Consider the following 19,569-nt stretch of genomic DNA (forward strand, 5'->3'; position numbering starts at 1 on the left):
TAATTGTTTTCATCCTCTTAGAATGGTTTTGGGGAAGCTGACTGCCATATTGTTTATGGCCATTGATTATTCTCTGTGCTGGAAATTCATGACTTTATAATTTGATCTGAAAGCCCAGACGTGTTGCTGTTGCGCTGGACTTAGAGAAAGCACTTCTTGGAAACTGGGGTGGCTCCTGACTGTTTGTGTCTGGCTTCTAAGACTTCTATCAACTTCAGTTTTCGTTTCATCTCTTCCCTTTACTTTGAGCACAAAGGGACACTGCTGCTGAATATAAGTGTCTTTGAAAGCGTGTAAACAATTAACAATTGCACATCTTGATTGAGTTCAAGATGTCTGATATTCCATTGCTTAACTTCAGGAGAGGTAAGGTCACCTTGGACCTACCCACTCGACCCAAAAGCTGCTGTTAGACACAGCAAAGAGCTCTAAGGAAAAACATAGGTATGGTAATTTCTGTAGAGGGATTGAAACTGACCACGGCCACGTGAAGCATGCGCGGGAGGTAAAGGTGCAGGGGAGCCGCAGGGATGAACTTGAGAAGATAGACGTGGACACAAGGTGGTGGGAGCGGGTGGAGGTTATTGCTATCGGTCCCTCTGTTCCATCCTCCCATGATCTGAAAGCTGGTGGGAAAGTTTTCATGTGTTACTATTTTCTATCTGTTATCGGCCTCCCTTATCGGCCTGCTCTTGTCTGCATGCCTGGGCTCTGATACTCCAGGGTCTTTCACTTGGCAGCCTGGAATTCTTTCTTTCTCTCCTTTAACCAACAACTTTTTTTTTTTTTTTTTTAATTTAGTGGATAAACGAGGAGCATTTCAGAAACGGTTTATTATTTCAGTGTTGAAAGAAGTTAATGTGACTTTAATTTGAGTGAAGCGCTCAGACAATCGCTTGGAATCCCTTTGTCCTCTGAACCGTGGCTGCCCCCATTTTCTTCTTGCTATCTTTCCTGTCCCCTTAACTCGCTGTACACCAGGAGCAAACAGGCCTGGGCTTTTAAAGTGACCGCTGCAGCAAATACAATGTAGAAACCCTATGCGCTGATCCACGGCCTGGGACCCATCTCCTATTGGAGTTTTAATAGAACGGTTAGCAGCTATATCCGTCTGTTAGCACCGACTTCCGTATAATTATGTGGCTGAGCCAGTAAACCCTCCGTGCCTCTTCTGTGTATCAGACGCACAGCCTAAGCCCATCGATCCACTTTAAGACCCACAGGCCATTTAACCTCCCTACATAATCCTCTTTGCCTGGAACTGAGTGCACGTTCCGGTATATCGGTGGGCACTCGCTCAGTATATAGTATGTATTGTAACATATGACAACATACAAAGCCACTTAAGGACTATGAGTCAGGAAGGCATGTTAGTGGGAAAGACGTCTTCTGTGCCACAGAGCTTGCGCTTTAATTTTCCCGGATGCTGTTCTAGGGATTAATGACGCTTCATCTCCTTTTATTAAATCCCTGGGTGCTGTCACTATGCACAGGGGAGGATGGGAAGATTTTGCTATTATAAAATAATAATGGTTTGAATATACCCAGTTTAATGGTTTGAGCTCTGCTGTAAAGCCCCCCCCCCACCCCCACATTTCAGTGACCAGCCGAGTCATTTAGATTTTTAAAGCATGAAAAAACGGAGCTGATGAAATTCCGCTATCAGCGACAAACCAATATGCAAAATATCTCCCTGCAAATCAAATAGCTATTATGTTTTCATTTCCATTTCAGCGTATTTGCTTAATGAAGAATAGACAGATCAGTGTGTCTGAGGATGCCTGGGCGAGGTGATAAGTGTGCCTGTCTCCCAGCTACCCGGCAGACTCACAGCCCTCTCCTCGTCACCCCGCCAACAGCCCCGGCTTCTTATTCGCCCCAAACACCCGCAGATGGGCTGCTTTAAACATCACAGCTGCCCTTGGCATGGGGTAGGTTTCCATGCCTGTGGTGTGAGGGCGACCATCAGTACTGTGACTACTCCACTTAGCACAAGACTAGATTTTTGCAGCACAGCCATACAGGCATAAAGGGGCCTAGAGGGCCACACATAGAAAAAGCAGGGTCTGGGAGCTAATGCCAAGTGTTGTCTATCTTGTATTAATTTAGTTGGTAGGGCATTGCCCTCAACTCTCTATCACGGGCCATCAGTAAATGGGGCCGATTATTTTCCCATTGGTCCAGTGATGGCCCACGGTCACCTCTGTATCTGTAAATCTGACTGCAGCCAAGACTCAGACAAGCCTCCTGTGTTTAGTAAATGTGGAGCGATTGTCACTCAGTGTCCTCTGACTGTGGTCATCACAATCCCCAGACATCGAGTGACAGAAGTTATCATCCACGAGGTGCGAGGGTAAAGCTAGCGACTTTGTAGGATGGTCTTTGAATCCAGAAATATATATATATATATACTATATTTTATAGGGACACCTTCACGGTGCGTAATGATAACCTCCAGGGACCCAAAACCTTGCGAAGGGCTCTTGGAGCTGGCATAGTTCTTTGTTTTTGATATTGGGAAGGGAATCCTATAGCTTCAGCAAGTTAAGAAAGCCAGGGAAGCAAAAGTGGATGAAATTTGGGTCAGATATCACAATTTTCTCTTTTTTTTAATCTTTTTTTTTTGCGTCTGCCAGAAGACTAAATTCATTGCATTGATCTGGGGCCTGAACGCCAGCCGTTTGATCTCAGATCTTAATCAGGAGTGAATTTAAAGTCCACTGAAAAGGTCCTTTGTTCCCCTAGTCGGGATCCCACATTAAATCTCCCCAGCGGTTTTCTTACAGCCTGCTTACTGAGCAAGAATTCCAAAGGGGCGACAAAATATTGCTTTTTTAAAATGGTACTTAACCTCCTCCGCGGCTAGAGTTCTACCAGGCAGTACAAAGGGTTAATATTGCTTTTGTCTTTGATTTCTGCATTTTTTGATTATTAGAACAATCTTTTTTTTTTTAATCTGATGCATTTTGTTATCTTGTATATCCTGTAAAACGGTGAAACAAAAGGGGTTTATTCCCTAAGGTGTGAGTTTTGGGTGAGGTGAAACACGTGTTGATTCTGTATAATGCATGATTAAAAGGTATTGTCTTTTGTGAATAATCCCCAATGCGCCCATATAGCTAGAAAAATGAATTCATTGGGAAGCGGATGTCTAGAAAAAACAAAAAAATTCACTTCCTTTGACATCACGGTGTCGCCACTTGACATCATCAAGTCATTATCTGTTGATGGCATCATTGTGATGTCAAAAAGTGATGTTAAAATCAGTTTTCTTTGGCTTGCCTTATTATTATCATTATTACTAGTAGTAGTATTATTACTAGTAGTAGTATTGGTAGTAATAGTATTATAGCTGATGCTTTTAGTATGAGGTGATGCTATAGGCAGTGACACATGCGGCCAGTGTTTTAGCATACAGTACGGTTCTCGCCCTAGGAGAAGAAGTCTTGAGATCATGTGATCAGGAAGCCAAGGGTTAATTTTATCAGACACCCAGGAGCCGTGCAGCCGTGAACATAGAAATTAGCTTAACGACATTACATTTACAAGAAGAGAGAAGTGATTTGTTGGCTGCTGATTGTTTCGGAGTATTATCAGCGATGGCTTTAATTGTGCTGGAACTGAAATTAGCAGAATTAGAGAAATTGCCTGCGCCGGGTCTGGCGGTGCCTTTCTCCACGCTTATTGTTGTGTGCTATGTATAGATTAAGCAGCCTTTGTTCTGTGCCAGTAAATATATATGCCTGCAGTGTTACAATCTCTGAGGTCTGACTGCTGCCTCCGCAGAGAGCCGTAATTCCCCAAAACGTCCCCATAAAACAGGGTAGCGGAGGGGCAGCCAGGCGCCCGATAACCCCGAGCCCCTTATACGTTGGATGCTGCCCCGACAGCGTCTTCTGTTGGATAGACTGTCCGCTTCTTGTTCGGGTTGGACTCCGGGTGAGGATATTGGGACCTGCAGTCGCGCCACAAAGAGAAGGGAGTGCAGCTCGATGACCACTTTGAAAAACTGCCCCCTCTCTTTAAATCAAGAGCTTAAAATGCCCCTCCACGAGCCGTATGCTCGGAACGCGTGAGATTCCTTTCTTTGGAGAGATGACTCCGTCGTATTTCTTCTCGCCCTTATGTCAGGGCCGTGTTTGTTAAAGAATCAAATGTTCATTTTGCGTAAAGAAATATTACCGGTTGCGGGGTAAATGCCGGCCCGTCCCTCGGCACAAACGGCACAACCACCACCACCTGGTCCTCTCCATAGACGCGCGTCTCGGCTCCCTTAGCGCGGGTGAAGACGTGGCGGGACATGCATTGTGATGGCAGAGCCCCCGTGATTCTGCCAAATGAACCGATTCGATAGCGTCGTGATGATGAGATTAGGAGCTTCTAGATTCTCACAGACGTCAGGGAGGGTTTTGTTTACAAAATAAAAATAAAGACGAGTGAAACAGCATGATAATAATATTTCTTTCCTTGTTTATTAACCTGTTTGCATACGAATGCGCAGCACCGATGAGTGAGAACTCCCGCTGAGCCTTTCCTTTCACCGGGTGCTAATTGGCTTTCCGCGGCTGAAAGCTCCTTTGTCTCCCGTTGGGACCGACCACCTCTGCTTTTCCGATGTGCCGGGTCAGACTTCCAGTAAGCAGCTCTGTATTTCCAGGTTCCCTCGGCGACATGGAAGACACAGAAGGTAACTTCACAGAGGAGACCAGCCTTTCCGAAAAAGACGGGGCCACCTCTGACCAGGAGATGTCAGCTGATGGCGGATCGTCCAGCCCATCCTACAGCGACAGTCATGAAGGTAATCCGATAACCTCCTTATAACAATGAAATATTCATTTAGAGACACAGAACCTGCCGGCACATCGGCCCCAGCTAGACTTCAACGAGTCGTTAACCTCGTCTTCAGGAGCCGTACGCCTATCCCATGCATGTTTAAATCCCCTCACTGTATTACCCTTTACCACTTCTGCCAGGAGGCTGTTCCACTTATCTGCTGCCCTCTCGGTAAAGTAAAGTTTAAACGATTCTGTTGGTATTATTGAGCCACGATCCGTGCGCTGGCGGCTGATATACATTCACAACGTGTTAACGTGTATCATGCATTACATTTGTATTTGCATGCAATAATTTTTAATATCTTTCACATTGCCATGACGATTCATTGTGCAAAAATCATTTAAAACACCCATCCCCATTCATTACGGAGTCCGGCACCGGTTATGGAACATAGTTACATAGTCATATAGTCACATAGTCTAAAAAAGTACAAAGCGGTTCGGGAGAACTTAACGCTCTGGATGCAGCGCAAGAGAAAGGCGCTGCAAGCGCAGAACGGTGGGCGATACCCTCGCCCCGCGTAAAGAAAACACAATAAATCGTCAACGTGTTAACTCGTCTGTTTAGAGGCTAGTGATTTATGAGTGGATACAGTCCCAGAACCTGCGTATAATAAGAATAATAATATCGTAAAATTACCCGTTGTTCCTGCCTTTTAGACCCTGGGTTTTCCGGGCGCCTGGGAATTTTTTGTGCGGATCACATACTCATCGTGTGTTTATTTCACTGATTTGACGGCACGATATCATCGCATCGACACCGCGTCAGCTTTATTGCTCATGACTTTTTTTATTGCTTTAAGGAGACAGAAGCAGCTCAGTGACACAACTTGTGGACGAAGAGTCCGGAGATGCTGCCCCAGGACCATCGGGATGTGAACTTGTTGAAGCCTCTTCATCCCCTCGTATTTCAGGTACCTACACTAGATTGCAAGCTCTGGGGGTTGGGGGGAGTCTGAAAGTAATCTCATGTTTTTACTGTAAACGCTGTAAAATTATAATATTTTCCATTCTGCCTAAGTAGTTGGTATATAACTGGTGCAGGAATCAGGTTAGGTTAAGAAGTGCCAGGGAGGATGAAATGTCTTATTAAAATATATTTCCTCCCCAGCCATCCCCCGGTAGTTGTCCCAGTGTGTTCTTCACGTGCTGGTTGCCCACCCCGCTGACGTAGATTGATTGCCTGATCTCATGTGATACGGAGCCGGCCTTTGCCGGGGCTCCTAACAATCAGGCAGTGGCCTGGCAGGTGTCTGATAACTCACCGGAGGGGCTGGAGAGCCCCGTCCCCCCCCCCGTATCCTCGAAATCCATAGAATAACCGCATCTCGCCAGCTCATCCCCACAACTCTCCAAGTGTATGACCGGTGCGAATACATCCCCTAATGCGTGGCTGCTCTATTCTCTGTGAATACCTCCTTGTTCTTGAGTCCTGCACTAGTTATAAAACAACTAGCGAGCAACCAATCACGAATGAGGTCGGAAAGTGTATTGTAATACAGTTTCCACTCACCGGCCATGAAGAATTATTATAATACGGGGGTCACATGGGGTCTTTATGCTGGGAAACTCAGTATCAGATCAATGCAAACGGCCGTAACGGTCAGGATTTCAGGAGAAACTCTGGAAACGGCCTTTTCTGATCCCGATGCCGCGAGTGAAATTCTTTGCCGCTGTTTTCGTCGTCGGAAACGTTTTTGGGTGGGGAGTTTTAATTCGTATCGATCCGATGTTAATCACGCTGCCGCGGCTGCTATTAATAATTCTGACGTCGGCCTTTATGGGCCGTATCGATCTGGGCTGGTTTGGTTATCGTTGCCGGCTGGTATGCAAACATGCCCTTTGTGCACTAATCAGCAGTGCTGTCATATGCAGATAACTTAATCGCTCCATCTTTAAACGCAGCTAATGGGGAAAATTATCATCAGCCCGTTGCTAGGAATGGGCCCAGGAGGGAATCGGAGGCAAAAACACCTTGTTAACCCGTGGGCTGCCGTCCCGCTAATAGTCATTTGGCCTCCGGATGCCGGAGATACAGAGAGACTGAAGACCTCCTGTCTGGAAATGTGGGGCAAAACATCGATACGTGCGGAGCAGACGTTGCGCTGATCATTCATTCAATGGCTACTTTGGGCAGGAAACCTTCATTCTTTCCGTCTGCTTTCTGTAGAAAAATGGTGATTCTGGCTGATATTTGAAAGAAAGCGGTAGGTAGGAACCGATGTCCCAAAGAGTCGCCCAGGGGTCCCAGTAGGTCCCAGTAACACGCGAAGCTGAGATGAGGAACACAAACTGGGTGCGCTAAGCGTATGATTTCAGTTTATTTGTTGTTATTTATCGTTCTGTGTGTGAGGAGGAAGGGCTGATGATGATCGCTCGGTTTAATGTTCTCTCCGCTCCTGTAGAGGCCGAGTCTCTGGTGGAAGAGGAGGATCTGAAAGCTCCTGGGAGCCCATTCAGTAACGAGGATGCCGGGGAGCCGCAGAGATGGAATGGACCAGGTAGGGTCATATTCTGTTAAACCGTTCTCTGTTACTGGTTCCCAGTACATGAAAGGGGGGGGGGGGGATTCACAGCCGAACACTATGGGTGAGGCATGGCCAGGTAGGGATCTATTCTTGCACACAATGTCAACTACAGGGAGTGATCTAAAAACACACGTGATGTTAAATTATAATTGTAACATGGAATGTCATCAACGCACAACAACAAGGTGCTGTTTGGGGCAACACCGCTTCCCCAGGTCCCCGTGCATGGACATTTATTAGCGTATTTATGTGTTGAAGAGAAAAACAAGGTTCCTCACCCGAGGGCTTCGTACACATGACAGACGTCCGCACAGCGTACACAACGGGAAACAGAATCATGTCATGCGATGTAATTGGAAATTATTCTAGCCTTGGTGCACGAATAATTATAATAAAGACAGGAGGCGAGTATTTTGCATATCTTCCTTTACTCTCACAGTAGCAGCAAAGAAAGTTAACAACATATGTGTAAACAACCAATAGAAAAACACTACATAGGAGGTATATAAACTCCTAAGCCATCCTCCTCTTCCCTCGCTGTGAACCGGACTTAAGAAACGTCCTCCAAATCGGTTGATAGCCCATAAACTGACGCGAACACCGAACTGAACTGGAAACCGGAACCAGAATCCTCCGGGAACAGGTGGCGTCACACCGAATGTAGCCAACAGAGCTCAAACCCGGGTAGCCGAATCGCTAACACACAGCGGCGAGTTCACGCTGAAATAAAGAGAAAAAACATAACAGGACCAGATTCCTCTAATACACAGGAGAATGTCACATAAATATCGATAAGAATAAACATATCCGCAAAAGAGCAACAAAATGAGCATACAAAATCATAGAAAACATGCAAAAGAAACCCAATCAACGTACCCAAATACCGGAGGGATGGGAGGGAAAATACTCGCCTCCTGTCTTTATTAAAATTATAATTATTCGTGCACCAAGGCTAGAATAATTTCCAATTTTAAGGCAAGACAGGAGGCTTCCTATTTTGCATTTTTAACACTAGCACTGGGGTCGAGGACCGGGAGGTCGGTAGATGTGGAAGCTGAATGGGATTCTTGGGATCAGCAAGGTGGGGCTCATCCACCAAATACTCACGGACGAACCCGGAGTCAATATCTCTGGTCGAGGCCAGATTAACTGAAATTTCAGATCCGTTGGAGGAATCTGCCCGCCATTCATCCACTATGGATAGTGGATCATTAGTAGGAGTGCCGGAGGTTTTAGGGCGTTTAGCGGGTGCCTTGCTTTTGCCAGCAGAGATACCGCTGCCCTTCCAGGGGCATTTAGAGCCGGAAGCCTCCCCTTCCGATTTATCAGATTCTGATGGAACATTAGTAGGGCTGGACGGGACAGGAGGTTGCCCTTGGTTAGGTAGATTCGTGGACATTTTAGAGAAGAAGGACTCCACCGAAGTAGAGAACTTTGCTGCCAACCAGGCCATAAAGGCATCTTGGGAGGGCATGTTTTCCTGAGATATTGTCTGTAGAGAGAGAGAGAGGGGGGGGGGGGGGAGTGTAAAGGGCAGGTATATGGAATCAATAAGGCACACACATATATACATATATATTATCCACAGGGGCTCAGCCTGGGATCTGTATAGCCAATAAAATCCCCAAACAGCAGTGAGAAATACAAAGCAGGGGCTTAATCTGCTAATATGTAAACAGGGGTTAAAAGGAATGAAAAAACCTGAAAATAAAGGAATAAAATTAGTGCACCTGATGTGGAGAGCAAGCAACTCTGAAAAGCCAGCCGTGAAGGATAAAAATCCGCGTGGTAGAGAGAGAATCCGAACGAAGATGGCGACCGGAACTCAAACGTTGTGAGCCCTGGCCGCAATACCTAAAACGGCCAAAAGCTAAGTTGCGCTATGGGAGCAGCAACATGGCTGCCGCAAGCGAGAGAAGGGAAGAGCAATATGGTGGCGAAATCCCGCAACACGAGATCTCGCCGCTAAACCAAGATGGCGGCTGAACCGCACCGGAGAAAACGAAAAGAAGAAACAACAAGGAAGGAGATCGGAGATAGCAGGGGAACCGAGGAGGTGAGAACAGAAAAAGGGAGAAAAGCCGAAAGCTGTTAGAGGGGAATAGGAAAGGGAAAGGAAAGCAAAGGAACTGAGAGGGGGTTATGGGGAGGGGGGTACCGGGGAAACCCGAATACCGGGGAGACCCTGAAGGGAGGAATGAAAAACCTCCCAGAACGGACCAGAGAGTCCAGGTAAACCTAAGCAAAAAAAAACGAGAAACAGCCAAAATTGACATAAATATCACACAGTATGCTATCAGTAGTGTAAATATATATATCTGAAATAATTCTGACAAAAGGAAGAGGACTGACCTGCAGCTACGGTGAGCATCAAAGGAAGAGGAGGGTGGCTTAGGGGTTTATATACCTCCTATGTAGTGGTTTTCTATTGGTTGTTTCCACTTATGTTGTTAACTCTTTCTTTGCTGCTACTGTGAGAGTAAAGGAAGATATGCAAAATAGGAAGCTTCCTGTCTTGCCTTAAAATTGTCTACAGTCCTGCGAATTCTGGACAGATGGGATCTGACCACCTCTGCTGGGCGGCACACACCGGGTGCACTAAACTAGCAGAGATTTCATGTTATGAGACGTTCATTTCATTCGTAATAATCCCTGTCGCTGATGAGCTTTGCGCCCCCTGAGATGCTTTTGTGTGCGTTTGTTTGTTGAAACGTATGTTTCCGTCGGCATTATGCTCACGTATCGCAGTTAGTCGGAGCGAGGTCGCAGACCCTGGTGTTAGGAAATGGCCGTGCATTTTCTGCCAGTGAGCGTGAAGGGGATGCCGTTAATACTGGAATGTTCTGGAATTCTGCGAGATGACATAAACAGGAAGTCAAGTGTTTGATAGGAAATAGTGGCCGGCTGCGAGGCGATGGACCGGCTATTTGTATTGTGTTTGTGTGTTTTGGGGGTGATAGTGGCTTTTGTCATCTTCTCCGATCACATGGTGGCGACTAGAATCTGCACCCCCTTATTGGCGCCCTAGCGAGGATGAGGGCAACTCCATGACACTCTATGATGAGTGAGAGATATATTTTTATCCTGGATATCAGGCTGCAGCATTAGAGGCTGCTGTTTCTGATGCAACCATAACCACCAACACCATTTGTAGCGCAATTTATTAATCGCTCGCTGTTTATTCTGGGAATGGGGAGCATCAGACACAATGACTTCTGCCAATCGCCGACCCAGTGGAACTGCAGCGCCTCTTCTGTCTTATAAGCAGTGCTGGAAATGGAGATGTTTTCTAACCATTTATTTGGGATTTATGACGCAAATTACTTCGGGTACATTCAGCTAAACTTCAGGTCATTAACTGTTGGTGGAACTTCCATGATGGCATTCAGAGTTCTTCTGTCAAGGCATGACGTCCTTAAGATATGTATGTAAGTTTATACAGCATGTATTGCTTGAACATAGTACATGGTCCAGGAGCAAGTAACGTTTGACAGCAGGAAGAAGTATGGACAGACTTGGTGGCATTTATTAACACAGCCCCGGCTATGACTGAACATTCAGAGATTTACACATCAATCAAATACTAACTCCCACATATTATCACCATACTGTGTACATACATACATACATACATACATGCCGTCACTTTAACATGATGACATCAAATACCCACGGCGGTGCATATAAGTATGTGTTTGGAGCAATCGGGTATTAGGACACACCTCTTACTTATTGAATTCAGGTGTTCCAATCAGGCCCATTTCCACAGGTGTACAAGATCAAGCACCTCGCTGTTCAGCTGGCATTCACAAACACGGGGGAGACGCTGTGTTGGTGGGGTCGCAGGGGAATCACTGCGGTTGTAGGGACGCGGGGGAGGCGCTGCATTGATAGGTTTGTGAGGGAGTTACTGCATTCGTGGGGTCGCGTGGTAGGGACGTGGGGGAGTCACTGCGTTGGTGGGGTCGTGCAGCAGGCACTGCGGTTGTCTGGACGCGGGGGAGTCACTGCGGTTGTAGGGACTGGGGAGACACTGCAGTGGTGGGGTCGCGTGGCAGGCACTGCGGTAGTAGGGATGGGGGGGGTAGTCACTGCGGTGGTGGGATCGTGTGGCAGGCACTGTGGTGGTAGGGACGTGGGGGAGTCACTGCGGTGGTGGGGTTGCGTGGTAGGGACGTGGGGGAGTCACTGCGGTGGTGGGGTTGCGTGGTAGGGACGCTGGGGGGTCACTGCGGTGGTAGGGACGCGGGGGAGTCACTGCGGTGGTGGGGTCGCGTGGTAGGGACGCGGGGGAGTCACTGCGGTGGTGGGGTCGCGTGGTAGGGACGCGGGGGAGTCACTGTGACAGGATAAGTTTTCAATATTTGTGCCCCGCGGAATGCAGGATTTTTCTAGACTAAAGGAAGGTAACCAGTTAGTTATACACTCTCCATACTGCAGGGCAGCACTTTATCTGGGCTCGTCAGCAATGTGTAAAAATTATGTGTCCTGGAAAACATGGCCGATGTGGTCCCCCTACTCTGGGGGTCTGATGGGCGAGTCTGGGTTTGGTGGATCTCCAGAGAACGTTACCTTCACAAAAGAAAAAATGGTTCAGCACCCAACTCCCAGGAAGCTGCTCGCAGGAAAAAGGGCAGCATAAACCCTCCTGAAATAAACGAACACAGAGAGGAATCCCAGCGCTCCGATCCGCTTCCAATCCTTACTTTATTCAGAGAAAACAAAACAAAAAAAAAGCTATGTTGCTTTCTTTTGTTTTTTCTCTGAATGAAGTAACATAAGGATTGGAAGCGGATCGGAGCGCTGGGATTCCTCTCTGTGTTTGGAGGACGTTACCTGTCTGACTGCATTGTGCCAACGGTGAAGTTTGGTGGGGAGGGATAATGGTCTGGGGCTGTTTTTCAGGGTTTGGGCCTCTTACTTCCAGTGAAGGGGGATCTTAATGCTGCAGAATACCAAGACATTTTGGACAATTCTCCGCTTCCAAGTCTGTGGGGACTGTTTGGGGAAAACCCTTTCCATTCCAGCGTGACTGCGCCCGGCACACAAAGCGAGCTCCATAAAGACACGGTGGAATGAGTCTGGGGTGGAAGAACTTGACCTGCCTGTTGGTGTAATGGTCCGCTGTCCCAATACTCTTTACCATATAGTGTTTACTCATATGCACCTAAGGGGGTGTGTATGAGTATGTGAGTAAAGCATCATATATCCATAGGGGGGGCTGAGAGTCTAGCTGTCAGGAGGTGTAAAGGACACATGCATTACTTATAATCACTGGTTCATGCCCAATCAGATCCTGTATAGTGTTTAGAGGGTGGGGTGAATATATGTGTGTTAGGAGCATGCAGGCCTCATATATCCACCGGAAGCATCACTTTCTAACTATCGCGTTGGCCTAGCGGTTAGGTGCGGTGCCTGGTGGATGGAGTGTTGTGGGTTCGAGTCCTGCTTACTGAATGAGATGTGTTATGCAGGCACTCGCTCTAACCGCATGCCCTGGTGTTTAATTACAAGTCTTTAAAAATATATGTGATAACTTTATACTTTACATAAAAATATTTTTTTTTATTAACGCGTAAAAACGCAAAAGGCCACTGCCCGGTTCTTTCCCCTTGATTACTGACTCAATCGCACGCCACACACCACACACACGCACCGAGCACACCACACCGAACATACCACACTGCATATGCCACACCAAACGTAAGTCAGTAATCATGACAAGCGTCAGTAATCACGGGGATAGAACCAGGAACCTTCTGCATCGTAGGAACGTCGCCTACCGCATGCACCATGGTTGTGGCTCCCAGAATGAGCTCGTCCGTAATAGATAAACTCAAATTCACCTACCCTGAAAACATAATAGTCACGCACGGCCGCGCCATGCGCCCAAACACCGGCTCCGGGTAGATTAGAACCAGCAACCGCTCGCACGGCAGGTAACGCACCTAACGTCTACACCACCGGCGCAACTGGAGATCTGGAGCCTGCCTGCCCCACATATACTCACATGCACCCGCTATATAATAATACATATACGCACCGCCGCAGGGAATCGAGCCAGCGATGCGTTATACCGCGGGTAACACACCTAACCATTACACCACAGCATTACATGACATGTAGTGCCCTCCTGCCCCACATATACTCACATGCACCCGCTATATAATAATACATATACGCACCACCGCAGGGAATCGAGCCAGCGATGCGTTATACCGCGGGTAACACACCTAACCGTTACACCACAGCATTACATGACATGCAGTGCCCTCCTGCCCCACATATACTCACATGCAGCCGCTATATAATAAGACATATACGCACCGCCGCAGGGAATCGAGCCAGCGATGCGTTATACCGCGGGTAACACACCTAACCATTACACCATAGCATTACATGACACGTGGTGCCCTCCTGCCCCACATATACTCACATGCAGCCGCTATATAATAATACATATACGCACCGCCGCAGGGAATCGAGCCAGCGATGCGTTATACCGCGGGTAACACACCTAACCGTTACACCACAGCATTACATGACACGTGGTGCCCTCCTGCCCCACATATACTTACATGCACCCGCTATATAATAATACATATACGCACCGTCGCAAAGAATCGAGCCAGCGATGCGTTATACCACGGGTAACACACCTAACCGTTACACCACAGCATTACATGACATGTGGAGCACTCCTGCCCCACATATACTCATATGCACCCGCTATATAATAATACATATACGCACCGTCGCAAAGAATCAAGCCAGCGATGCGTTATACCGCGGGTAACACACCTAACCGTTACACCACAGCATGACACTGTGCTGTCCACCAATAGTCCTCAGGTGTGAGCTCATAAGCCATAAAGACACACAGTAGGCTGTACTGAAACCTTTATTAAAAGAAAACAGCAGTAAAGGCTTCCTGCGTGTAGGAAACGTTCACTTACACCGCAGCCTCACCTTTGGGTGCACCCTGGGTGATGTCATATCAATGTACACAATGCAGGATTTCTGCGACTGTGTCTCGATAGATGATGATGGTGATGATGATGGTGATGATGATAAAGTGTTCGGGTCCTTTTGATAAAAACAAACAATAGTACATGGTCCAGGAGCAAGTAACAGCAGGAAGAAGTATGGACAGACTTGGTGGCCAAATGACTCTTATCTGCCAGCAGGGTTTGTGCTTCTGTTAGAAACTTGTCATTTAACTAGTATTTTGCTGTCTAAGTAGATTTGGACCTCCTAGTGGGCCAGCGTTTATGCCAACGGCTTCAGGGTCTCGACAGTGATCCCGCTTAACATTATGTGAACTCTGGTCTACAAACCTTCTTGGACTGGAAAGAATAAACTAATAGCCATCCTTGTGTTAAAGTTCTCACCTTTGCCTCGAGTAGACTTCACACGTCCTTTGCTGGCTCGTTAGGATCACCCCGTGGACTCTCATGAAGATCAAAATTGACACATGCAAAGTTCACTCCTTGGGGCCACGCTGCTGCTGATTAGATAAGCTAATCACATCACTCCATTATTGTTGATGAGGGATGGAGCCAGAAAGTTCTGGCACTTAGTGTGTTAATAACTCAACCACTAAGAGATTGCCATGGATCACATAATTGCTGTTAAAAGGGTCCCACTTATTGGCATGGAGCGGAATAGAGCTCCTTAACATCCTTGGGTTCGTTGTGAATAGTCTTATCACCGCAGCAACCACCGGAATGTTTGCCCCATTCTGTCGGTTGCTATGGCGGAGACGTGTTCTCCACCGTGGCCATAGGACTGTGAGGATCTGGTTAAATGCATGTAACATACGTGATGTATAGAAGCTTGCGTTTGGTGGCTGTTCTAGTTGTGATACAAAGTAGCATCTGATCCCAGTGGGTCTCCGGAGTGACCTAACATATAATTTATCGCGTTGTGAGCCGTCTCTGCCCCCGTTTTATTTTTTGCCGTCTCCACATCCTCTCGGTAAGAAGATATTTCCCTATCGGCTGTATCCAGCCCGGCTGCATTCTGGTAATTGGAGCGATATTAATTTCTATGTGGCAGGGAGTACGTCGCGGGCCTTGTGATAGAGCAGCGATAGGCTTCTCCTCTCACACAGCGCCTTCTGATAGCCCTTCTATCAGCTCCTCTGCAGACTCTCACTTATCAGGGACGGCCCCGGAGAAAAGGGGAGAGAGTTAAAAAAAAAACACAACTCAAGCGACAAAATATTATTCACTATTTTATTCTTCTATTTGTTATCAGCGGCATGCGCTGGCAGGGGCAGCTTCTGATGGATTTGCCCATTTATGGACAGTTTGCACACAGACAATGAGAGATGATTGATTGTCTTTATGTTGTGATGCAGCATGGGGGGGGGTCTTTGAGTGCTATGTTCTTAGTAAATGGAGTGTAATTAGTGAAAGTGTTGAGTCTGTCTGAACGTATCCATTTATTCTGAATCTGGGCTTTATTTGGGGTCATCACGTAGTCATTTCCAGACTCACTTTTACTCCATTTATTAACACAGCCCCGGCTATGACTGAACATTCAGAGATTTACACATCAATCAAATACTAACTCCCACATATTATCACCATACTGTGTACATACATACATACATACATACATACATACATACATGCCGTCACTTTAACATGATGACATCAAATACCCACAGCGGTGCATATAAGTATGTGTGAGTTTGGAGCAATCAGGTATTAGGACACACCTCTTACTTATTGAATTCAGGTGTTCCAATCAGACCCATTTCCACAGGTGTACAAGATCAAGCACCTCGCTGTTCACCCGGCATTCACAAACACGGGGACACGCTGCTTTGGTGGGAACGCATGGCAGGCACTGTGGTGGTAGGGATGCAGGGGAGTCACTGCGGTTGTAGGGGCATGGGGATGCGTTGATGGGTTCGCGAGGGAGTTACTGTGTTGGTGGGGTCGCGGGTGAGTCACTGCGTTGGTGGGGTTGTGCAGCAAGCACTGCGGTGGTAGGGACGTGGAGGAGTCACTGTGTTGGTGGGGTTGTGTGGCAGGCACTGCGGTGGTAGGGACGGGGTGAAACACTGCGGTGGTGGAGTCGCGTGGCAGGCACTGCGGTTGTAGGGATTCGGTGGTGGGGTCGTGTGGTAGGGACGCGGGGGAGACACTACGGTGGTGGGGTTGCGTGGCAGGCACTGCAGTGGTGGGGTCACGTGGTAGGGACCCCGGGGAATCACTGCGGTTGGTGGGGTCGCGTGGTAGGGATGTGGGGGAGTCACTGCGGTTGGTGGGGTCGCGTGGCAGGCACTGCGGTTGTAGGGATTCGGTGGTGGGGTTGTGTGGTAGGGACGCGGGGGAGACACTACGGTGGTGGGGTTGCGTGGCAGGCACTGCAGTGGTGGGGTCGCGTGGTAGGGACCCCGGGGAATCACTGCGGTTGGTGGGGTCGCGTGGTAGGGATGTGGGGGAGTCACTGCGGTGGTAGGGACGCGGGGGAGTCACTGCGGTGGTGGGGTCGCGTGGTAGGGACGCGGGGGAGGCACTGTGACAGAATAAGTTTTCAATATTTCTGCCCTGCGGAATGCAGGATTTTTCTAGACTAAAGGAAGGTAACCAGTTAGTTATACACTCTCCATACTGCAGGGCAGCACTTTATCTGGGCTCGTCAGCAATGTGTAAAAATGATGTGTCCTGGAAAACATGGCCGATGTGGTCCCCCTACTCTGGGGGTCTGATGGGCGAGTCTGGGTTTGGTGGATCTCCAGAGAACGTTACCTTCACAAAAGAAAAAATGGTTCAGCACCCAACTCCCAGGAAGCTGCTCGCAGGAAAAAGGGCAGCATAAACCCTCCTGAAATAAACGAACACAGAGAGGAATCCCAGCGCTCCGATCCGCTTCCAATCCTTACTTTATTCAGAGAAAACAAAACAAAAAAAAGCTATGTTGCTTTCTTTTGTTTTGTTTTCTCTGAATGAAGTAACATAAGGATTGGAAGCGGATCGGAGCGCTGGGATTCCTCTCTGTGTTTGGAGGACGTTACCTGTCTGACTGCATTGTGCCAACGGTGAAGTTTGGTGGGGAGGGATAATGGTCTGGGGCAGTTTTTCAGGGTTTGGGCCTCTTACTTCCAGTGAAGGGAAATCTTAATGCTGCAGAATACCAAGACATTTTGGACAATTCTCCGCTTCCAAGTCTGTGGGGACTGTTTGGGGAAAACCCTTTCCATTCCAGCGTGACTGCGCCCGGCACACAAAGCGAGCTCAATGAAGACACGGTGGAATGAGTCTGGGGTGGAAGAACTTGACCTGTCTGTTGGTGTAATGGTCCGCTGTCCCAATACTCTTTACCATATAGTGTTTACTCATATGCACCTAAGGGGGTGTGTATGAGTATGTGAGTAAAGCATCATATATCCATAGGGGGGGCTGAGAGTCTAGCTGTCAGGAGGCGTAAAGGACACATGCATTACTTATAATCGCTGGTTCATGCCCAATCAGATCCTGTATAGTGTTTAGAGGGTGGGGTGAATATATGTGTGTTAGGAGCATGCAGGCCTCATATATCCACCGGAAGCATCGCTTTCTAACTATTTCGTTGGTGCGGTGGTAAGGTGCGGGTCCTGGCGGTTAGGTGCGGTGCCTGGCGAATGGAGCGTTGTGGGTTTGAGTCCCGCTGACTCCGCTTACTGAATGAGATGCGTTATGCAGGCACTCGCTCTACCTGCATGCTCTGGTGTTTACTTACAGATCTTCAAAAATATATGTGGTAACTTTATATAATTTTTTTTATTATTATTAACGCGTTAAAACATAAAAGGCCACTGCCCGGTTCTTTCCCCTTGATTACTGACTCAATTGCACACCACACACATACACACGCACCGAGCACACCACACCGAACATACCACACTGCATATGCCACACCACACATAAGTCAGTAATCATGACAAGCGTCAGTAATCACGGGGATAGAACCAGGAACCTTCTGCATCGTAGGAACGTCGCCTACTGCATGCACCATGGTTGTGGCTCCCAGAATGAGCTCGTCCGTAATAGATAAACTCAAATTCACCTACCCGGAAAACATAATAGTCACGCACGGCCACGCCATGCGCCCAAACACCGGCTCCGGGGAGATTAGAACCAGCAACCGCTCGCACGGCAAGTAACGCACCTAACGTCTACACCACCGGTGCAATTAGTGATCTGGAGCCTGCCTGCCCCACATATACTCACATGCACCCGCTATATAATAATACATATACGCACCGCCGGAGGGAATCGAGCCAGCGATGCGTTATACCGCGGGTAACACACCTAACCATTACACCACAGCATTACATGACATGTAGTGCCCTCCTGCCCCACATATACTCACATGTACCCGCTATATAATAATACATATACGCACCGCCGCAGGGAATCAAGCCAGCGATGCGTCATACCGCAGGTAACACACCTAACCATTACACCACAGCATTACATGACACGTGGTGCCCTCCTGCCCCACATATACTCACATGCACCCGCTATATAATAATATATATACGCACCGCCACAGGGAATCGAGCCAGCAATGCGTTATACCGCGGGTAACACACCTAACCATTACACCACAGCATTACATGACACGCGGTGCCCTCCTGCCCCACATATACTCACATGCACCCGCTATATAATAATACATATACGCAACGCCGCAGGGAATCGAGCCGGCGATGCGTTATACCGCGGGTAATACACCTAACCATTACACCACAGCATTACATGACACGTGGTGCCCTCCTGCCCCACATATACTCACATGCAGCCGCTATATAATAATACATATACGCACCGCCGCAGGGAATCGAGCCAGCGATGCGTTATACCGCGGGTAACACACCTAACCATTACACCACAGCATTACATGACACGCGGTGCCCTCCTGCCCCACATATACTCACATGCACCCGCTATATAATAATACATACACGCAGCGCCGCAGGGAATCGAGCCAGCAACGCGTTATACTGCGGGTAAAACACCTAACCATTACACCACAGCATTACATGACACGCGGTGCCCTCCTGCCCCACATATACTCACATGCAGCCGCTATATAATAATACATATACGCACCGCCACAGGGAATCGAGCCAGCGATGCGTTATACTGCGGTTAACACACCTAACCGTAACACCACAGCATGACACTATGCACCTGCCACCAGCTGTC

The 19,569-nt window shown here is 47.8% G+C and overlaps 1 protein-coding gene across 1 annotated transcript in view; it reads left to right on the plus strand.

The window, feature by feature from the left end:
* The first annotated feature begins 2,186 nt into the window (after nucleotides 1–2,186).
* The window catches only part of LOC149299265 (zinc finger protein ZFPM1-like), a 33,424-nt gene continuing 16,041 nt past the window's right edge, over nucleotides 2,187–19,569 (plus strand). The window contains exons 1-5 of the mRNA XM_089486686.1: nucleotides 2,187–2,353; nucleotides 4,149–4,282; nucleotides 4,658–4,798; nucleotides 5,639–5,749; nucleotides 7,241–7,336. Of these exons, the coding sequence (XP_089342812.1) occupies nucleotides 2,187–2,353; nucleotides 4,149–4,282; nucleotides 4,658–4,798; nucleotides 5,639–5,749; nucleotides 7,241–7,336 (649 nt within the window). The remainder of the gene's footprint in view (nucleotides 2,354–4,148; nucleotides 4,283–4,657; nucleotides 4,799–5,638; nucleotides 5,750–7,240; nucleotides 7,337–19,569) is intronic.

Source organism: Sceloporus occidentalis, unplaced genomic scaffold (genome assembly GCF_023333645.1).
Source record: "Sceloporus occidentalis isolate IW3139 unplaced genomic scaffold, rSceOcc1.0.p SCAF_29, whole genome shotgun sequence".
In the NCBI taxonomy this organism is placed as follows: Eukaryota; Metazoa; Chordata; class Lepidosauria; order Squamata; family Phrynosomatidae; genus Sceloporus; species Sceloporus occidentalis.